This window comes from Sander vitreus, chromosome 16, assembly GCF_031162955.1.
Source record: "Sander vitreus isolate 19-12246 chromosome 16, sanVit1, whole genome shotgun sequence".
Taxonomy (NCBI): Eukaryota; Metazoa; Chordata; class Actinopteri; order Perciformes; family Percidae; genus Sander; species Sander vitreus.
This window is the reverse complement of record NC_135870.1, coordinates 23,709,595-23,725,642: the sequence shown is the minus strand read 5'-3', so window position 1 is coordinate 23,725,642 and position 16,048 is coordinate 23,709,595. Positions and strand designations below refer to the sequence as shown.

General features: G+C 40.3%; 1 protein-coding gene across 3 annotated transcripts in view; it reads left to right on the top strand.

Annotated features, from left to right (window-relative positions):
- cacna1bb (calcium channel, voltage-dependent, N type, alpha 1B subunit, b) overlaps positions 1-14,739 on the top strand; it is a 209,735-nt gene extending 194,996 nt beyond the window's left edge. For all 3 annotated transcript variants that reach the window (XM_078270682.1, XM_078270681.1, XM_078270680.1), the window contains 3 exons: positions 2,877-3,111; positions 7,829-8,052; positions 10,398-14,739. In XM_078270682.1, coding sequence (XP_078126808.1) covers positions 2,877-3,111; positions 7,829-8,052; positions 10,398-10,955 — 1,017 coding nt within the window. In that variant the 3' untranslated portion in view covers positions 10,956-14,739. The remainder of the gene's footprint in view (positions 1-2,876; positions 3,112-7,828; positions 8,053-10,397) is intronic.
- The last annotated feature ends 1,309 nt before the right edge of the window (positions 14,740-16,048 follow it).

The window sequence follows — 16,048 nt, the reverse complement described above, 5'->3', positions numbered from 1 at the left end:
AGATACATCACATGCAACCCACACATTTACATTTACATCAAATACCTAGATCCCTGGAAAAGTATTTGTACGTGTATCCGGGGTATGCCAAGCACTCTGTCCTGCTTTTCAGCCATTAACTACAGCAGTACAGTACGACACTTTGGTAAAATGTGGTTGTGTGTACTGTATGTATATGTATATGTATGTATATCATTATGTAGTAATGTAGTAGTGTGTGGTTTTTATGTGTCTGTGTATGATTGTGAAACAAGACAGGGACAGTACCGCTGCTTTCTTGCTTTGAAATAACTATCTTCTTTCAAATACACCACTAAAACCTGTCAAACCTTATCTGTCATTTAATGTTACTTTCAGTCTTAAAAGCTTATTTTTTTACACATGAAAACAAAAGTGGGCCAAGTCTGATTTATCTCTCGAATCTTTTACTGACGGTCACTTTCAGATTATTTTAATCATTTAAAATTTATTTTTAATGCCATCTTATGTCATTTATCAAAAAAAGTAAGATTTAAGACTGCATACTAGATTAAATGGCAATACGGATATTTTCCGTAGTGTTGTGATATTGTCCCTGACTGTAGCTACAGGATAGGCTGTGTGGTAGGAACAAGAGGAACAGCACAACCACCCCACAATTCATGAAAATAGTAGTTCATGAATATATTGTGTGTCATCTCATAGGTATTAAGGTCCCTATGATACCATGCCTGAATACATTTTTAGCACTAGTGGCTACACAATCTAGACAAATATTGATATATTTGGAAACTAAAATACCGGAAAAACTATTAATTAAAATCATCAAACCAAATCTAGGGCAGTAACCAGCAGGTGGGGTGGTAACTTAGCTGCTGTTCCAGTTCCCTATCACATCAGTTTGTTGCCTGGTAGCTGTACTGGTCAGGAAGATAAGAATGAGGTGGGGTGAGTGTCAATGTCCTCAAAGCATTAGTTAAAGTATTAATCCCTGGAGAGAGATTGGTGAATGTAAGACTTTAAAGGAACACACCACTGAATACTTAAAGCTGCTATAATCAATATTTTATCACATCACAATGTTAAAACAATGTGACAATGTTAAAGGGGTCTGTTTTATTGCACCTACTGTACAGAGAATTATCGCCTGAATCTGCAGCTCGGCTCTATGCGCCAAGTGAAAGGTTGCATTGTTTAGTTGACTGACCCACAACTTCACTGTTTTGGTTCACTCTCAGCGCTCTCATAGCTATATTTTTGGCAGCAGCAGGCAACAGTTTTCAGCAAAACAGCTGTAAAAGGCCACTGTACACTACCTGCTCAGCACCAAATAGCAGACAGTTAGAGACTAGCTGGTGTACACAGTGGAGCATTTAGCAGCTAAAGAGCCAGATGTTACCCTGGTAGAGACCAAAAATAGATCTAAAAGAGAGTGAATATTTACATTCATCAGGTAGACGCATCATTTAAATAGCAAATGCACATGCGCCCCTCTTTGTACCCATGGGCGTGCTGGTCTTACAGGGAGGTGTGTTCAGGTGAATTCATGGCGTATTGCTATCTTGAGGCAGAGGGAAGTGATCAGCGCCATTGACCAACAAAAACCTGGTCTAAAGTCAATAGCGCAGCATTTCCTTGTTATTTTAACAGTGAATTAGTAAAATGCACCTAGGCTTGTGCACAGTTTGTTACACACACACACACACACACACACACAGGGAAGCGCAGCAGCACACAAACATGCAAAAGATTACAAATAAAAATATGACGCCTGGCTTTTGAATGGAATGGGAGATGACACTCTGATTGGTTTATTGCATGTTACGCCCAAAACACACCTATGAATTAACGAAGACACTAAGTACAATCCTTTTGAACCATGCGCCTGGCGCACGGACCCTTTTTTCCGCCGTCAAACTAGCACAAGTGGATTTGGACACTCCCTAAACGCACCTGTGCCATGCGCTTCACGCCGTGCGCTTAGATCGTTAAAATAGGGCCCTTAATGTTTCGAGTATCAAACAGCAGTTTAGACCTCCTTTTGCAGAAATCAGCTGGGACACTGGCGTAAACATGACAAAAAAACAATGTTAGATGTATACATTACCGAAAAACACAACTGACCCATATAGGAAAGGCATTACTTCTATTAAGTCAATCAAACCCTCTAAAATCAAACATGGCACAGTTTTTTTCCTCCCTGACCGACTGTAGTGCTGTTCAGCAGCAGTAGGCTTAGTGCTGCCGCTGGTGGTCAGAAACTATATTGTAGCAATTATTCTGATGAAAACAGTAGTCTCCTTTATATAACGTCTTCCATGCAGTGAGTCTGTATTTTAAACATTGTTCCCAATTTTATGATGCCTGAAAAACTGGTGTGTGGACATTCCCTCTGATAGCAATCAGGCCTAAAGTTAGGGACAATGAAATGAGCAGTGAGCGTTGCTTGGTACTTTAAACATCTATTTCAGTGGAGTAGTCCTTTAAGTAAAACACAATGTGTTGATTAGCGAGTATTGCCTATTTACAGAAAGATTACACTTGTTTCTAAGCTTGGAATGTTGAAAAAGCCCAAAAATGCCAAAAGGCCACTGTCAACACCCCACCTCTTCTTTGTTCACTAGCAGAGACTCCTGCTAGCTTAAAGGTGTTGTAACAGTACACTAAGTATTCAAGTTCGGTCGCAGATTTGTGTTCATTCTTCTCAAACCTTTCTTGCATCTGTGTCTGGAGAAGAGCGGGTAGAACTTCGGTCTTAAGACAAAACATTGCAGTCCATTGGTTGTGTCATTTGTGTATGGTGGATATTTTGGTGATCCAGTACAAGTGGTTTGGGTAAAAACCACAGCCGCCCCTCTGCTCTACTTTCACCTGACCCCTCTCCACTTTTCTCTCAGCCAATCGTAGACCTCAGTCCCATCAAGCGCTCAGCATCCTCGCTGACGCCACAGCTGAGGGAGTATGACCTGGAACGGTCCGGCTTGGCCCAGTCCTCGACGGGGCCGGGGCAAGTCCAGGGCCAGGACAGAGCCCACCACCATCACCACCACCACCGCTGCCATAGACGCAGGGACAAGGACAAAGACAAGAAGCAGACGTCCCTGGATAGAGTACAGCCGTCCAGCACAGTTGGTGAGACAAAAACAAACTTTGATGTGTAAAGATTTGAATTGATACAATGGATTTCAATCATCATTCTGTTAAGTAACTCAACATAAAACAGAACATTAGAACACGAGGTAAACCCTAAGGTCATGTTCAGACTGACATTAGGACTGCATGAAAAAAATCAGAGATGAAAAATTATAGATGGGTGCTGACAGAGAGGCTAACAGAAAGAATGCAAGGTCATCCAACCCAAAAAATTGAACCTGGATCAAAGAACCCTTACTCAATTCAATACACTGTCACGTTTCAGTTGTTTTATCACAAAAGTAAAACCAGAGATTGTTGATCGGGAAAGGAAATTCTTGACTTCGGAAAACATTAGTTTTAATTCCGGACTATACGCATACCCACTAGCGTTTTTGGGGAGCTTTCATTTACATCTAAGGAGGTTTCTCCATGAAAATTGAGTTAATAAGTGGACCTTGAGTTGGATTTTTTTGTTTTGTTTTGATCAGGTCGCCTGATGATGAAGTCTTTAAACTAACTGCCTCAAGAGAATCTTAAGAAAGGAAAGCTAAATGAATGTGCCATTATCCTATACTTACCACCTGTGGCCACAGTGGCCGCTCTTCAGCAAGAGTTACACAGTCTGGCTTCACATGCTTTGTTACATTTCTTTAAACCAATCAGAATTGTCATGGGCGGTGCTAAACTCCGCACGGAGCCGCTGCAAAATACTCGTACGAGAGAAAACTCCGATTGGACAGATAGTCTAGCTATAATATCGTGAGCAAAGTATTTTTAAAACTCAATTTAGGGGGCATATTTCAGGATGTTGAGAGAGTATTCATTTAATTTAGCAATATTCATATAATACAGCGAGGAGAATATACACATAGAAACTTGGCATCACTTTAATGGAGAGACAGCAATGGCTAGCCAGGCTTTCCTTGTAGATTACATGGATGTCTCAACGTAGCTGCAGAAATTCTTTATAGGATTAAAGTGCCATAATCGGGTTATGTAGGTGAAGGGCTTTCACACACCCACACACACACACACACACACACACACACACACACACACACACACACACACAGCTTTCCATCTGATTAGCAGACAAGAGTCGTGAGCTCTCAGAGAAAAATCTGCTTTGCTGGGGATCAGTTGCTCCCTTTGTTCCCTCTGACCTTAACAGTTTCATTTATAAAATGTAGACCGAGCTGCACAGACTTCACTTCACAGCTGCAAAATATAAATTACATTTTTTTTCTCTGTCACATACACACATACTGCTCATTTTAACTGCTCACATACTGTAAATAGACACATATACATTGTAGAGTACATCTACAGTCAATTTTAATACTTTTGACACAAATGTGCAGCAGCAGTCATTGGCTTTTTGCCATGAATGAGGTCACGTCTCCCACTCAAGCTGAACTTTGGGGTCATCTGTAAAATTCCTAGAAATAAAATGAGTATGTACTATTTCATACTGGAGTGAGATCATTTGCTGTTCAGACACACTAAAACAATACGACATATTGCATCACTTGATGCACCACTACTTCTTTTTAATATATTTCCCATGCACGTTATCAATTTGAACAATTTATATATACATTTTATTTAATCAGGTTCAATCAGGCAAGATGTCTTTTGCAAGAGAGAAAAACAAACACAACCAGACAGACAAAACGCATAACATGCAAAGGATATAGTCAGACATAACAAAAGCACTACAGCATCAGAGACAATCACAGACGTTACTGAATACATTTTAAGTGAAAAGTTAAAAATTCAGTGGGAAGGTACGAGGGGCAGTTAAAAGGACAGTTCATCCCAAAACCCTCTTTTTCCAGAAATATGACCAGGTTACCTGGTGATATAATCATGACTAGAAACATTGGGCAACTCACACCAAAACAATCTAGATTGATACTTAGCACTACAGGTAAGAGGAATAATATGTGTTTTTGTGTTAACTGTGCCTTTTTAAACAGTCGTAAGATCTGGTTTGGTGAGCCGTTTTAAATTTGAGAAGAAAAAATACTAAGCCAGTTTTCAGCATGGAAATAAAGGATATATCCATAGCCAAGCACAGACATGGTGGTTGACTGTACAGAAATGTTCCTGTCCTCAAGACAGAAAAAGTGTTTCATTTTTTATTTTCATCTTTAGTTTTTGTGCCACCTGCTCCACATGCTGTTTGAAAGTGAGACTTTGGCTATCTAGCCAAACTCCCTGGTATTTATAAGATTCAACAAATGTGCTGCCTGGATCTTTAATTGGAACATTTACTTGTAAAAATCTTCTTCCTGCCAACCATGGCTACCGAAATCTGGTGCCACTGATATGTCTGCGTTTCTCTCTGATGCTCTGAAACAGACAACACAAACCCCGCTGCACATGACGCTATAACACTATACTCGACAGCAGCTAACGTTAGCCTACCGCTAGCTAGCAGCTGGATTAAACACGGTTAAAATGCTGACAGCTAACGCTAAACGGTGTAAAGTGTGACTGTGTTTTACTGTAGAGGATTCAACACCGGTATGTAACAATCTGCAGCTGTCGTCGGAGAAACAACACAGACGGTGCGTTCAATGAAACTGGTAAACTACAGCCTCGTGGTGCATTTGAAGTTATTGTCAATATCCATTTCCCATCTGGTGGTTGTTTTTGTTGTTCAACAGCAATTTACTAGTGAAATAAGTTATTGTTATACATTATTATTAAATAATTTAATTTTGACCATATGGCCTTAGCAATAAACAAGCCGTTCTTTAATGTCACCAACTGTTGTTTAGTACCCTTTTTTTTCTTTTCTTTTTTTACTTTCTTAAAAAGTATCGGTTCAGGCACCGTTAATTATGTATGCGATTAATTTCGATTAATCACAGAGTATGTAATTAATTAGATTACATTTTTTAATCGATTGACATCCCTAATATATATATATATATATATATATATATATATATATATATATATATATATATATATATATATATATACACACTCTATTATGATTCTTTTTTTTGCAGCATAGAGGGTCAGCGTCACACTCTTTGTTTGCCATCAGGGGTCGTCTGCTAGAGCGATTAGAGCCTAAAGGCTGGCAGCAGGGTGTTTTTTTGTGTTAACGGGTGGTTAACGCTGGAGGGCAGCAGCTGGGCTTCATTGCTGAGATAAAAGGCCACAGTGGACAGGTCTAGCACAGGGATTTATGGGTACCTCTTGGTGAGATAGCAGAACATCCAGCCCCCTCTACATCTATTAAACTGAGAGAAACGGCAAGAGAGTGAAAGAGTGTTTCACTCCTCAAAGGTTGTTATTCTGGAGGCAGGTCTGACACATCAGAATGATGAATAGGCTTCTGTGTTTCTGTCATCACGGTTTTAATCTGAAAACTGGAGTTATTCCAGCACTGAGGAGAGTAATTTCACCACAGTGCTTTGCTTTATGCCATACACCCATGGTCTAGATAGAACACGCACGCACGCACGCATGCACGCACACACACACACACACACACACACACACACACACACACACACACACACAAAAAGATGAGCCATTTTCTTTTAATTGGAGGTGTAATAATATATCCTGGAATAATATTTCACACATATGTGTTGTAGATAATAACACATAATTAACTTGGTTGAGATGTCAGTGTTCACTTTTACTACAAGATAATGAGCAAGCTGAGTTAAGACACAACATGAAGTGAACTTTTGCCTCACTTTGACCTCAGCAGTGAGTTTGAAGTTCTCATCTTTCCAACTCAACTCAAATCATTAAAACCTTCTTTATCCCTGTAAGGGCCAACGCTAAAGCAATTAAAAAGTATTATGCACCACATATTTTCACTGAAGTTGGGACGGTTGTGTCTTTCATTACATTTTGCAGTGCCTCGAGTAGCTCTACTGTTTTGATTAGTTTATATATATATTTCCATTTACTTTGTTTGCATTTGCACTGCATTTAAATATTGCTTGCATTGTAAATGCAAGTAACCTGAGGCATCCCAACACATTTACTAAGGGTCAGGGGCCAGCAACATGTTTGGAGAATGTTAGTCCAATCAAGTTCAGATACTTGCACTTTGTCCAAGTGAAGACATTCTTATCTAGTCATTTTACATGCTTAAGTTTAGATTGATGGAGTCCATTATTGGTGTTGCATGCAAAAATCTATGTATGAATTGAAAACACCGTTTTTGCCTGAGGTGTTTTCTACAGCTGTAGTTTTTAATTTCATGTGTATCCCCCAGTGGTAGGACAATGAGAGAATAGTTGAAAGCAACATATGTTATGTCACCAATTTTCACCAGGATTGTCTAATTGTACAACAAATAAAACAATCCTTCTGCCACCACAATACTTTGACAGATTATGCAACCCTACACACATTGAACAGAACTTCAACCTGACATTGTATACCTTTTGAACAGTTAGGCTAGGGCTTACATTTAAAACAAAAATCTCATTTGAATGAATGAGATTTAATGAAACCTGCATCCTCATGTGATACAAACAAAACAAGGACCCACTCGTAAAAACATTGCTCCATACTACTACGTCTACTATGTTCTCCCCAGCGTAACTGTAATCTCGAACTGTGCCGACTGAATATCTTTTTTTCTAGAATATAGATAGATAAAAGTGTAAACCACAAACAGTTTTTTTTCTGCCTGCTCCTTCTCATTTGATTTGATGCCGCCATCCTCCAGATTCGTTCACCGACTCTTCAGCTGAAGGTTTGTCCAGAGAACGAGCGAGGGAGCGGGACCGCAGTCGGCCTCATGAGAGGAGGCACCACTCCTCAGCAGGAGAGAAGCAGCGCTACTACTCCTGTGATCGTTACGGCAGCAGGGAGCAGTGTCACACCAAGTCAGCCGGTCCCAGTCGATCCACGTCTCCCGGAGAGGGTCAGGACGCTGGTTTGCTCAGACAGGTGAGTTAACTGCCATATGTGGCTTCGTGATGAACAGCTAGTTTGTCGTGCACACCCTGCGGTCCGCAAGTGTTGTGGACAGTGACGCGTTTCATTCTTTTGGCTCTTTTTTTCTACCTTATATTTTGTATTTGTATTTGCATATACAGTACATATCCCATACTCATTCGTTTATGTGTATATTTTTGCAAGTACAATTCTTTATATATTGTTTAATGACAGAATAAAACCAAACCAAACTGTGAAATTGAGATTATATTTCAAAACGACTACAATTATTACACTAGATTGTTCAAATTAAAGCTACAATATGAAACTTTAAGAGGAACAAAACACTAGACATAACACCGCCCTCTCTGACCTCTGAAACGGCAGTGATGGTGGGCGTAGTTGGGTGGGGTCAGAAATGTGCTCCTTAGCACCTGTAACCACACCCAACAGTGATGTCACGGTGTACTGATTCACCCTGGAGTACACTTCTACATCACTGCAGCAAGGTGAGAAGTTAAACTATTGGAGGCCAGGAAAAACAAGATTTCAGGGTTTCACGTTGCTCTTTAGCCTCCAGTGTGTTGGTGCTCAGAACCAAAACAACACAAACTACAGCCTGTTCCTATGAACTATTTGTACATATAGCTATGAAAAGCAATGCACTGTACTTTATATGTATTCCAGGTATTTAGTACTGTATGCACTGCATTGACTGCCTCTGTATAAGAGCATAAAGATACGCATATGGAGGAGGTCAGGTTGGGTGGTACCTAGTCTATATCCACGACGTTCCACTTCGGGATTGCTCTGGTACCGCCTGAAATTCCGCCTGATATCCTTCTTTTCGGCCATATGTCCTTTACCTTCCGCTTTCTTTGTTCTGGAATTTTCTGTTGCATGACTAAAACGTACACGTTCCACCAAAACAAGTTCCTTCCCGAGGCTATTTTGCAGAGGCACCGGGGCTCTGTCCGGCACTTAGCCCATGGCGATTGTGATTGGTTTAAAGAAATGCCAATAAACCAGAGCATGTTTTTTCCCATCCCGGAATGCTGTGTGGACTAAGTAGACCCTCCTCTGCAGCGCTGTGGAGGAAGGTCTGGCAATGCGAGACTAGGTGGGTCCTAAAACACAGGGCTTTAAAGCTGGGGAGTAGAGTTTGTGTCCTGGACAAAGTTAAGGGGAAAACACAAGACTTTCACCCAGGAAATGGGTGTTCCTGTCCTGGGAGTACTACTTAAGGGGGGAGACTGTGTTTTATTTTATTTTTTTAAATCTTTTTATTGAATTTTCCAACATACTTATTTACTTATAACAACACACATCACAGTACTAACACTACAGCGAGAAAAAAGACTTAACTCTACATACAAACAGATCAACATACATACAAAAACACAATGAAATAAGACCACACACATCACAGAAAATCAATAAGAAGAAGAAAAAGAAAAGCAAAATAAGAGAGGGGGGGTCCTCAGGTAATCTATGCTTACTGCAAAGTAAGAGAGGAAGGGCTTTCAGAAGCTAATACATTTTTACACAGAGCCCCTTGTAAAGTATTTACGTTTCTCAAGCCATAACACCATATCCACTTAGAGTGGGATGGCACAGGACAATCTTTTTTCTAGTCTTAACCAAGCATTTTGGTGTCTAAACTTAACTGTCGACGCCGCATGATGGTCACCTTTTTCCGGTTAAACTTAGGTGCAGTAGGTAAGACTTCTAAAACTAACTTTCTGTCATATTTGCTGAAACTGACCCTATGTTCCAGTAGAACTACATGAAGCAGGTCATTAAAAAAAATTCTGGCTCCTCTGGTACCACCTACAGGCTGTAGTGAGATTTGCAAAAATCCACAGCTCCCTGTTCAGATGCACCAATCAGGGCCGGGGTGTCTAACTGTGTGTCAATCACTGCTCGTGCACACGTATTAATTCTCCCTTTTGTTTTGGGCTTTAGCAGAAAGGGGGGAGGGACTGAGAAGTTGTCGATGTTCAAATCTTTTGGCTAAGTCCTAGATCTTCACATCCTACCTACAGCACCTTTAACTGTAACTGCTGCTGTCACGACCGTCCCCTCACGGTGCCCGGCTCACAGTCACCTTTTCTCGGCTAAATTCAACTGTAAAGACCGCTAAACCTAAACCTAGCCATAATTTCGTAGGATATCATACGAATGGTTGTGCATATGTTTTCCTTACAAATCCATACGAACCTGTTCATGAAAATGCGTTAAAAATGTCACTCTCCTACTACTTACAGACCTCACAGTATGTGAAGAATTACCTTAGCGCTAAAGCAAAATACATGTACTGTCGCTGATTTTGATTTATACAGCATTTGTTTCCTCAGCATGGTAGCAGTGTGGTCAAAGCTGGCCCTGCAACGCTCCCCTCTGGTTCGAGCACTCCGGGCCGTGGTCGCAGGCAGCTCCCACAGACGCCGCTCACGCCTCGTCCTGCCGTGGCCTACAAGACCGCCATCTCCTCGCCTCTCCAGTCCGGTGCCAGCACCGCTACGTCGGGGCCCCAGACTCGTTTCAGCCGTGGCCTTTCAGAGCATGAACGCTTACACTGGGGCCACGACGAGTCCCCGATACCGGTGACCCGCATCGGTTCGGACCCTAATTTAAACCGGCAGCCGCAGGTTGCGTCTCAACATGCCCTCCTTGAAGAGGACTTCCAGGACACTGTGAACAGCCAGGGAGGGGGACGCTCTGCCAGAACCGCTGCCTCAACAACAGCCTCAGCTTCACACGGACCTGCTGCTGTGCCTGTTACAGCGGCCGCCACGCAGGGTCGGGCGGGGGGGGTGCCTAACGGCTACCACTTCACCCTCGGAGTCAACTCTGCGTCTGGGAGCCGAGGAACAGGAAGTCTCAGGGAGAGGGAGGAAGAGGACTGGTGCTAATATGGCAGAAAAGTGTTAGCTGGGGACGGACAGCTTATCAGTGTTTTTACAGCGCTCGTGTCCAATGAGCTGATAGGAAGCCAGCGGATTATTACAGAAAGAAAGGTAGTGGAAGGAAAAAAGCTAGTGGAAAGTGCTGTGAAAGGGGATCAGAAATCATTCCAGCTTTGTAGTGTTACTCTCCTTTTTTATACAACAAACTTTTAAGGAAAAATGACACTGATGACTTTTCTACCCCCTTTACTTGCACTGAAATTATAGCACCTGTGAAGACCCTTAAGTATTTTGCCTTGGCCAGTAAAATCAGTGATGGAGCAGAAGACAAAAACCAAAACCTCCTCATTCTTTGAGTGAAACTATGAAGTGTGTATCAGACGGATCTGAATGCTTCATTCCTGGTGTTAATATGGCTGTTCACAACACTCTTTATTTTTGTATGTTTCATTTTGTCTATAGTTTCCATGTAGGTGAGAAAAGAGTCAACTTGATCGTATTGATGCTTCCTCCAAATTATCTTTTTTTTTAATCATAAACTATTACTTTGGGGTTATAACCCAATTCTGACCAGAGCCGATATTAGGACTATTTGATGTAGGTCTGAAACCTCTGCCATGATAAGGGACAGTGAGTAATGTGACAAAAATGAAACAATGGGAGGGGTTAGAATAGGACTAGAGCCCAGTTTTCATGATCACGTTTTTGTAAATTGTACCAGATTAAATACATTTTATGAGTGCACAAGGAGACTGGGTAACTCTTTGCTGATGTTATGTGGCTGAATACTAAGTGCCTCGTCTTCCAAGATGTATTAAGATGCAGCCTGGTCAGATGGACTTGAACATACAGTAGAGGATGTAGGTATGTACACAGCTGAGAAAAAGTAGAGAACAAAGTTTGAGTCTGGCATAATGGACAGAATGCAAAAAAAAAACCCAGACTTTGTACTGAATCTTGTGGTAGGTAAGTCTGAATTACAGATCCAAAGTAAGCAATGTAGTGCATGCCAGGGTCTTGAACTTTTCAAAAAATAGTGTCTATACTTTTGCTTAAGGGTGTGTGGTAAGCATTTTGCCTTTCTCTTTCAAATATACTGCCAGCCAGTTGGCAGAAACGGTCTCTGAATGGAGAAAAGTGCCATTCTTTTTTTTATTTACAATCAACTAAAATGTCTCATATATATATATATATATCCCATCTCTGACATATTTTCCCTGATGTCATGGGTTTAATTTCTTCTTATCCTATCCTCTGAGAGCAGTATTGTGTGAGGGTTTGTAGTAGAGGTTACCTGTTTGTGTATTCACAGGTACAATAAAGAGTTGTGTTGTTGCTGCTGACTGTTGACTGCAAATAGGGCTATGCAACAAGACGACACTTCATCTGCCCTGTAGCTTTACCCTCTGGAATCTCCAGGTTCAGGCTTTAGTGTGACTGTGACCAAATTTTACATTTGTGTATGAAGAGTTGTAAATTTGAAATGTATTATATGATGTACAGTTAACTGACAACACACACTGAGGCACAAATGGTATCAAAGCTGATAGATGTGAATCACAGGGCATTTTTGAGGTTGGCAAGTTGACTGCATGACACCTACCTAGATGGAACCACCCTAAATATAAAACAGTATTCTTAACAGACTTGGGTCAAGTTGTGTTTTGAAATCATTTTAGTGTTTTTTTAAACTTGCTTAGAAACCCAGATAAATAGGGCTGATAAAGTGGTTTCAGTGTGAGGTATTCTGGCAATAACAAAAGGCTGAACTAACATTTTTGTGTCATTAGTAGAGCTCTACACGAGCCTAAAAGACAAGTAGCATATCCTGAGACCCAACTGAATCCTTTTGTGATTGATAGCCCACCAGGCTAACGCAACACTGTGGCTACACTTTTTTGCCTGTCTTTCTTATGTGCTTAAAGAAAAAGGCTGGCAATATTCTGTAGTTTTTTTTTATTGTCAACTAATCCCATGAAAAGACCAAAACCAACAATGTGTTAGTCTTTTGGTATTTTCTGATTCACCTACTCTGACGGTGACTCGGCCCAAGCCCGTTGTTTCCTAATGAACACATAAATCTTTAAAAAATGAGTCACAAATACTAAGTTATATGTCTTAAACAAGGCTCAGCAATTTCCTAAAACAGCTGTAGCAAATGTTACTTAAACAGAAATAAATACCGCATTTGTTGGGGACTATTTTCAGCTATGGATTAATACACATTTCATGCTCTAGTGAGTATTTATGGAAGCTGGAAGCATTATCAATCGCACTTGGTTTCTTGGCAAGAGCCACCCTGCATAGCAGCCTGATTGGTTGAAGTTAGGGTTAGGTATTTACCTCATGTGGTTAAGGTCAGGATAGTCCATTGGTCAGGAGATAGGACCTAAACAAATGGGGTTCCAGTAACTTGCACGAGTATGGATGCCTGGCCAATCCTAGCATTTGAATGCTACACAGCCCGGTAGTTTTTAGCAAATGTTACTAAAACAGGAGTAAATAGTGCGCTTTTTGGGGACTATTTTCAGTCATGGAATCAAATGCTCCAGTGATTATTTATGGGAAGCAGAACGGTGTGTGCGTGCGTGCGTGTTCATGGTAATGAAGGAACACGTCACTCAGTGTAACAGTTTTTAATAGTTTTCAGAAACAACAGAGCTCTACAGCACAGCGGAATATGAAACACACAATGCTTGTTAGTAGATCCATTCATGGTTGGTTTAGTTTTTTTTGATTTGTTGAAAATAAGAAAAATATAGAATATCACTGGGCTTAACCTTTAAAACACATGATATAGATGAGTACAGTTGATTGACAAAAACTTTCAGATTGAAATGAAATGACAGATAATTAGGTAAAGAACAAGTTCATATTTTGTGCGAATTGAGGATGGAATTTGAATGTTGCACATATATAGAAGGATTATTTATTACTGTGTACTTTGACTCAAAATACAAATTAGATCAAAATAACGGACTTCTAGGTGCCTAACTCTCTTGGTGATCTTTGTATTGACTCTAAGCAAGTTTATGAACATGTCAATTATTTGCAAATATGATTTGATCCAAGTCTGATTATAATACTTGTGTTTTAATTATTTTTTTTCCCCGTTGTCTCATATTTGTGCAATCTATTTATTGGTTTGCCTAAAAAGGAACGTCTTAGACTTTAAAGCAATAAGGTCTAACTGTAGGTGTGGCTCTGTTCTTTGTAAAGGTAATGTAATAGAATGAGTGTCGTCTTACTGTCTTGGAAACGTTGCTGTAAGTTGCCATATTGGAGCAGAGATTTGTGTTCATCTCTACAGTAGATTTCTCAAAAGATCCAACATTTTCAGACCTCCAACGAGCCCTACATGAACAGGGTGCCAAGTTTTCCTCTTACAGTTTTACTATGACTGCCCCCTCTGGACATGTCCTGTTTGCATGTTCTGAAATGAAAATGTGCATGTGCAAAAAAAAAAAAAAAAAAAAAAAGAAGAGGCATTGTTTAACTTCATTCAGTCCATGATTTGTACAATTTGTTTCCTGGTTGTATTTTCTGATTATCTAAAACAAACAATGTACGGACCTGTTTCAGGTAAAGACAAAAAAAAAGACTTTGAATAACATTTTATCACAGAACCACCAAAGTGGAAACAAGGCTCTTTCTCAGAAAAGAGGTTCTGGAGTGGCTGAATCCTTTGCTGCCTGATCTGTTACTTGACTGTCTCTCCTGCAGTCATTTCAACTGTACCTATAGATTTTATATGAATATAAGTCCTTGAATAAAGAGGTATGATTATGAACTTGCAACATGTATATCTCTAAGGATTGCATTGATATGTCTTGTAATCAGGGTCGGGTTATGGTATCATTTTATTGAGTTTGAATCCAGAATTTAATCTGATACTATTTCTTATTGAATCTTGTTATGTATATATCATTCTGCAACTTTTAAGTAACAGCAATTCTAAATAACTTACCATGTGAGATCTAAAACACAAAGTTTTACATTTAAACTTGAGTGTTGCCAGAAAAGTTATTGAGTTAAATGGCTACATGTATGTTTTTGACATTGCTTTTGGCCAAGGAAAAGATTCAATAAGAGACTCATTCTTTTTTTGTGATTAACAAAATGTTTATTTTTTAACAACTTATGAAACATAACAACCCCCTCACCCCTCCTCCCATCATCATCACCCACCCAGACGAAAATCAACAAAAGCAGGTGGCCTCTAGCTCACCCAGTAAGAGCGTTCACCCCATGTAGGCTGAGTCCTGCAGCAGCGCAGGGTTCAAATCCAACCTGCTGCCCTTTACTGCGTCTCATCCCCCATCTCTCTCCCCCTTTCCTGTCTATCCACTGTCTCTACATAATAAAGGGAAAAGCCCCCCAAAAAAAAAATAATCTTTAAAAAGAAATGACAGTTACTACAATATTCAAGACCATTCAACACAATAAACCACATAAACATATGTATAAATGACAACACCATAAGCCCATCAAACATGTCTCTCCCCAGCACAAAGCTTGTTAGGAGCCCTCCAGAAAGCTCAGGTACTTTCCCCATTTTCTAGTATAGACATCCAATCTGGGAAACCGTTTATATGACATTTTTTTTCAGACGTCGCCACCCTAGCCATCTCATAAACCGACTCCTGGATTGACGGCACCCCTTCATTCTTCCATCCTCTTAAAATAATCATTAATTAATTAATGAATCTGGCTATCATTAAACTAGTCTGGACCCAGCTTCTTATGTGTTTAGGATTGACCCATCTCCCAGAACAAATGATCTTGGGCTGAATGGAACCTGGGTCCCTGCAATCCGACATAGGTTATCATGTATCCCGGTCCAAAATTCCTGGACCTTATCACAGGACCATAGGACGTGAAGTAATTGGCCGTCCTCTGTCTTACATAAGAGACACATTCTTAATCAATCTTGGTATTGAATTAAGTGGGAAGTGATCCAGATGAAATTAGGAACTCAAGTCTACAACCAGTCCAATTCCTCTGTTAGGTTACACATGGCTTAAAATGTTTTTGGTAATGAAGATTTTAAATAAGTGCCATCATGACAGATCTCACTCTAAATGGATATACATTTAGAT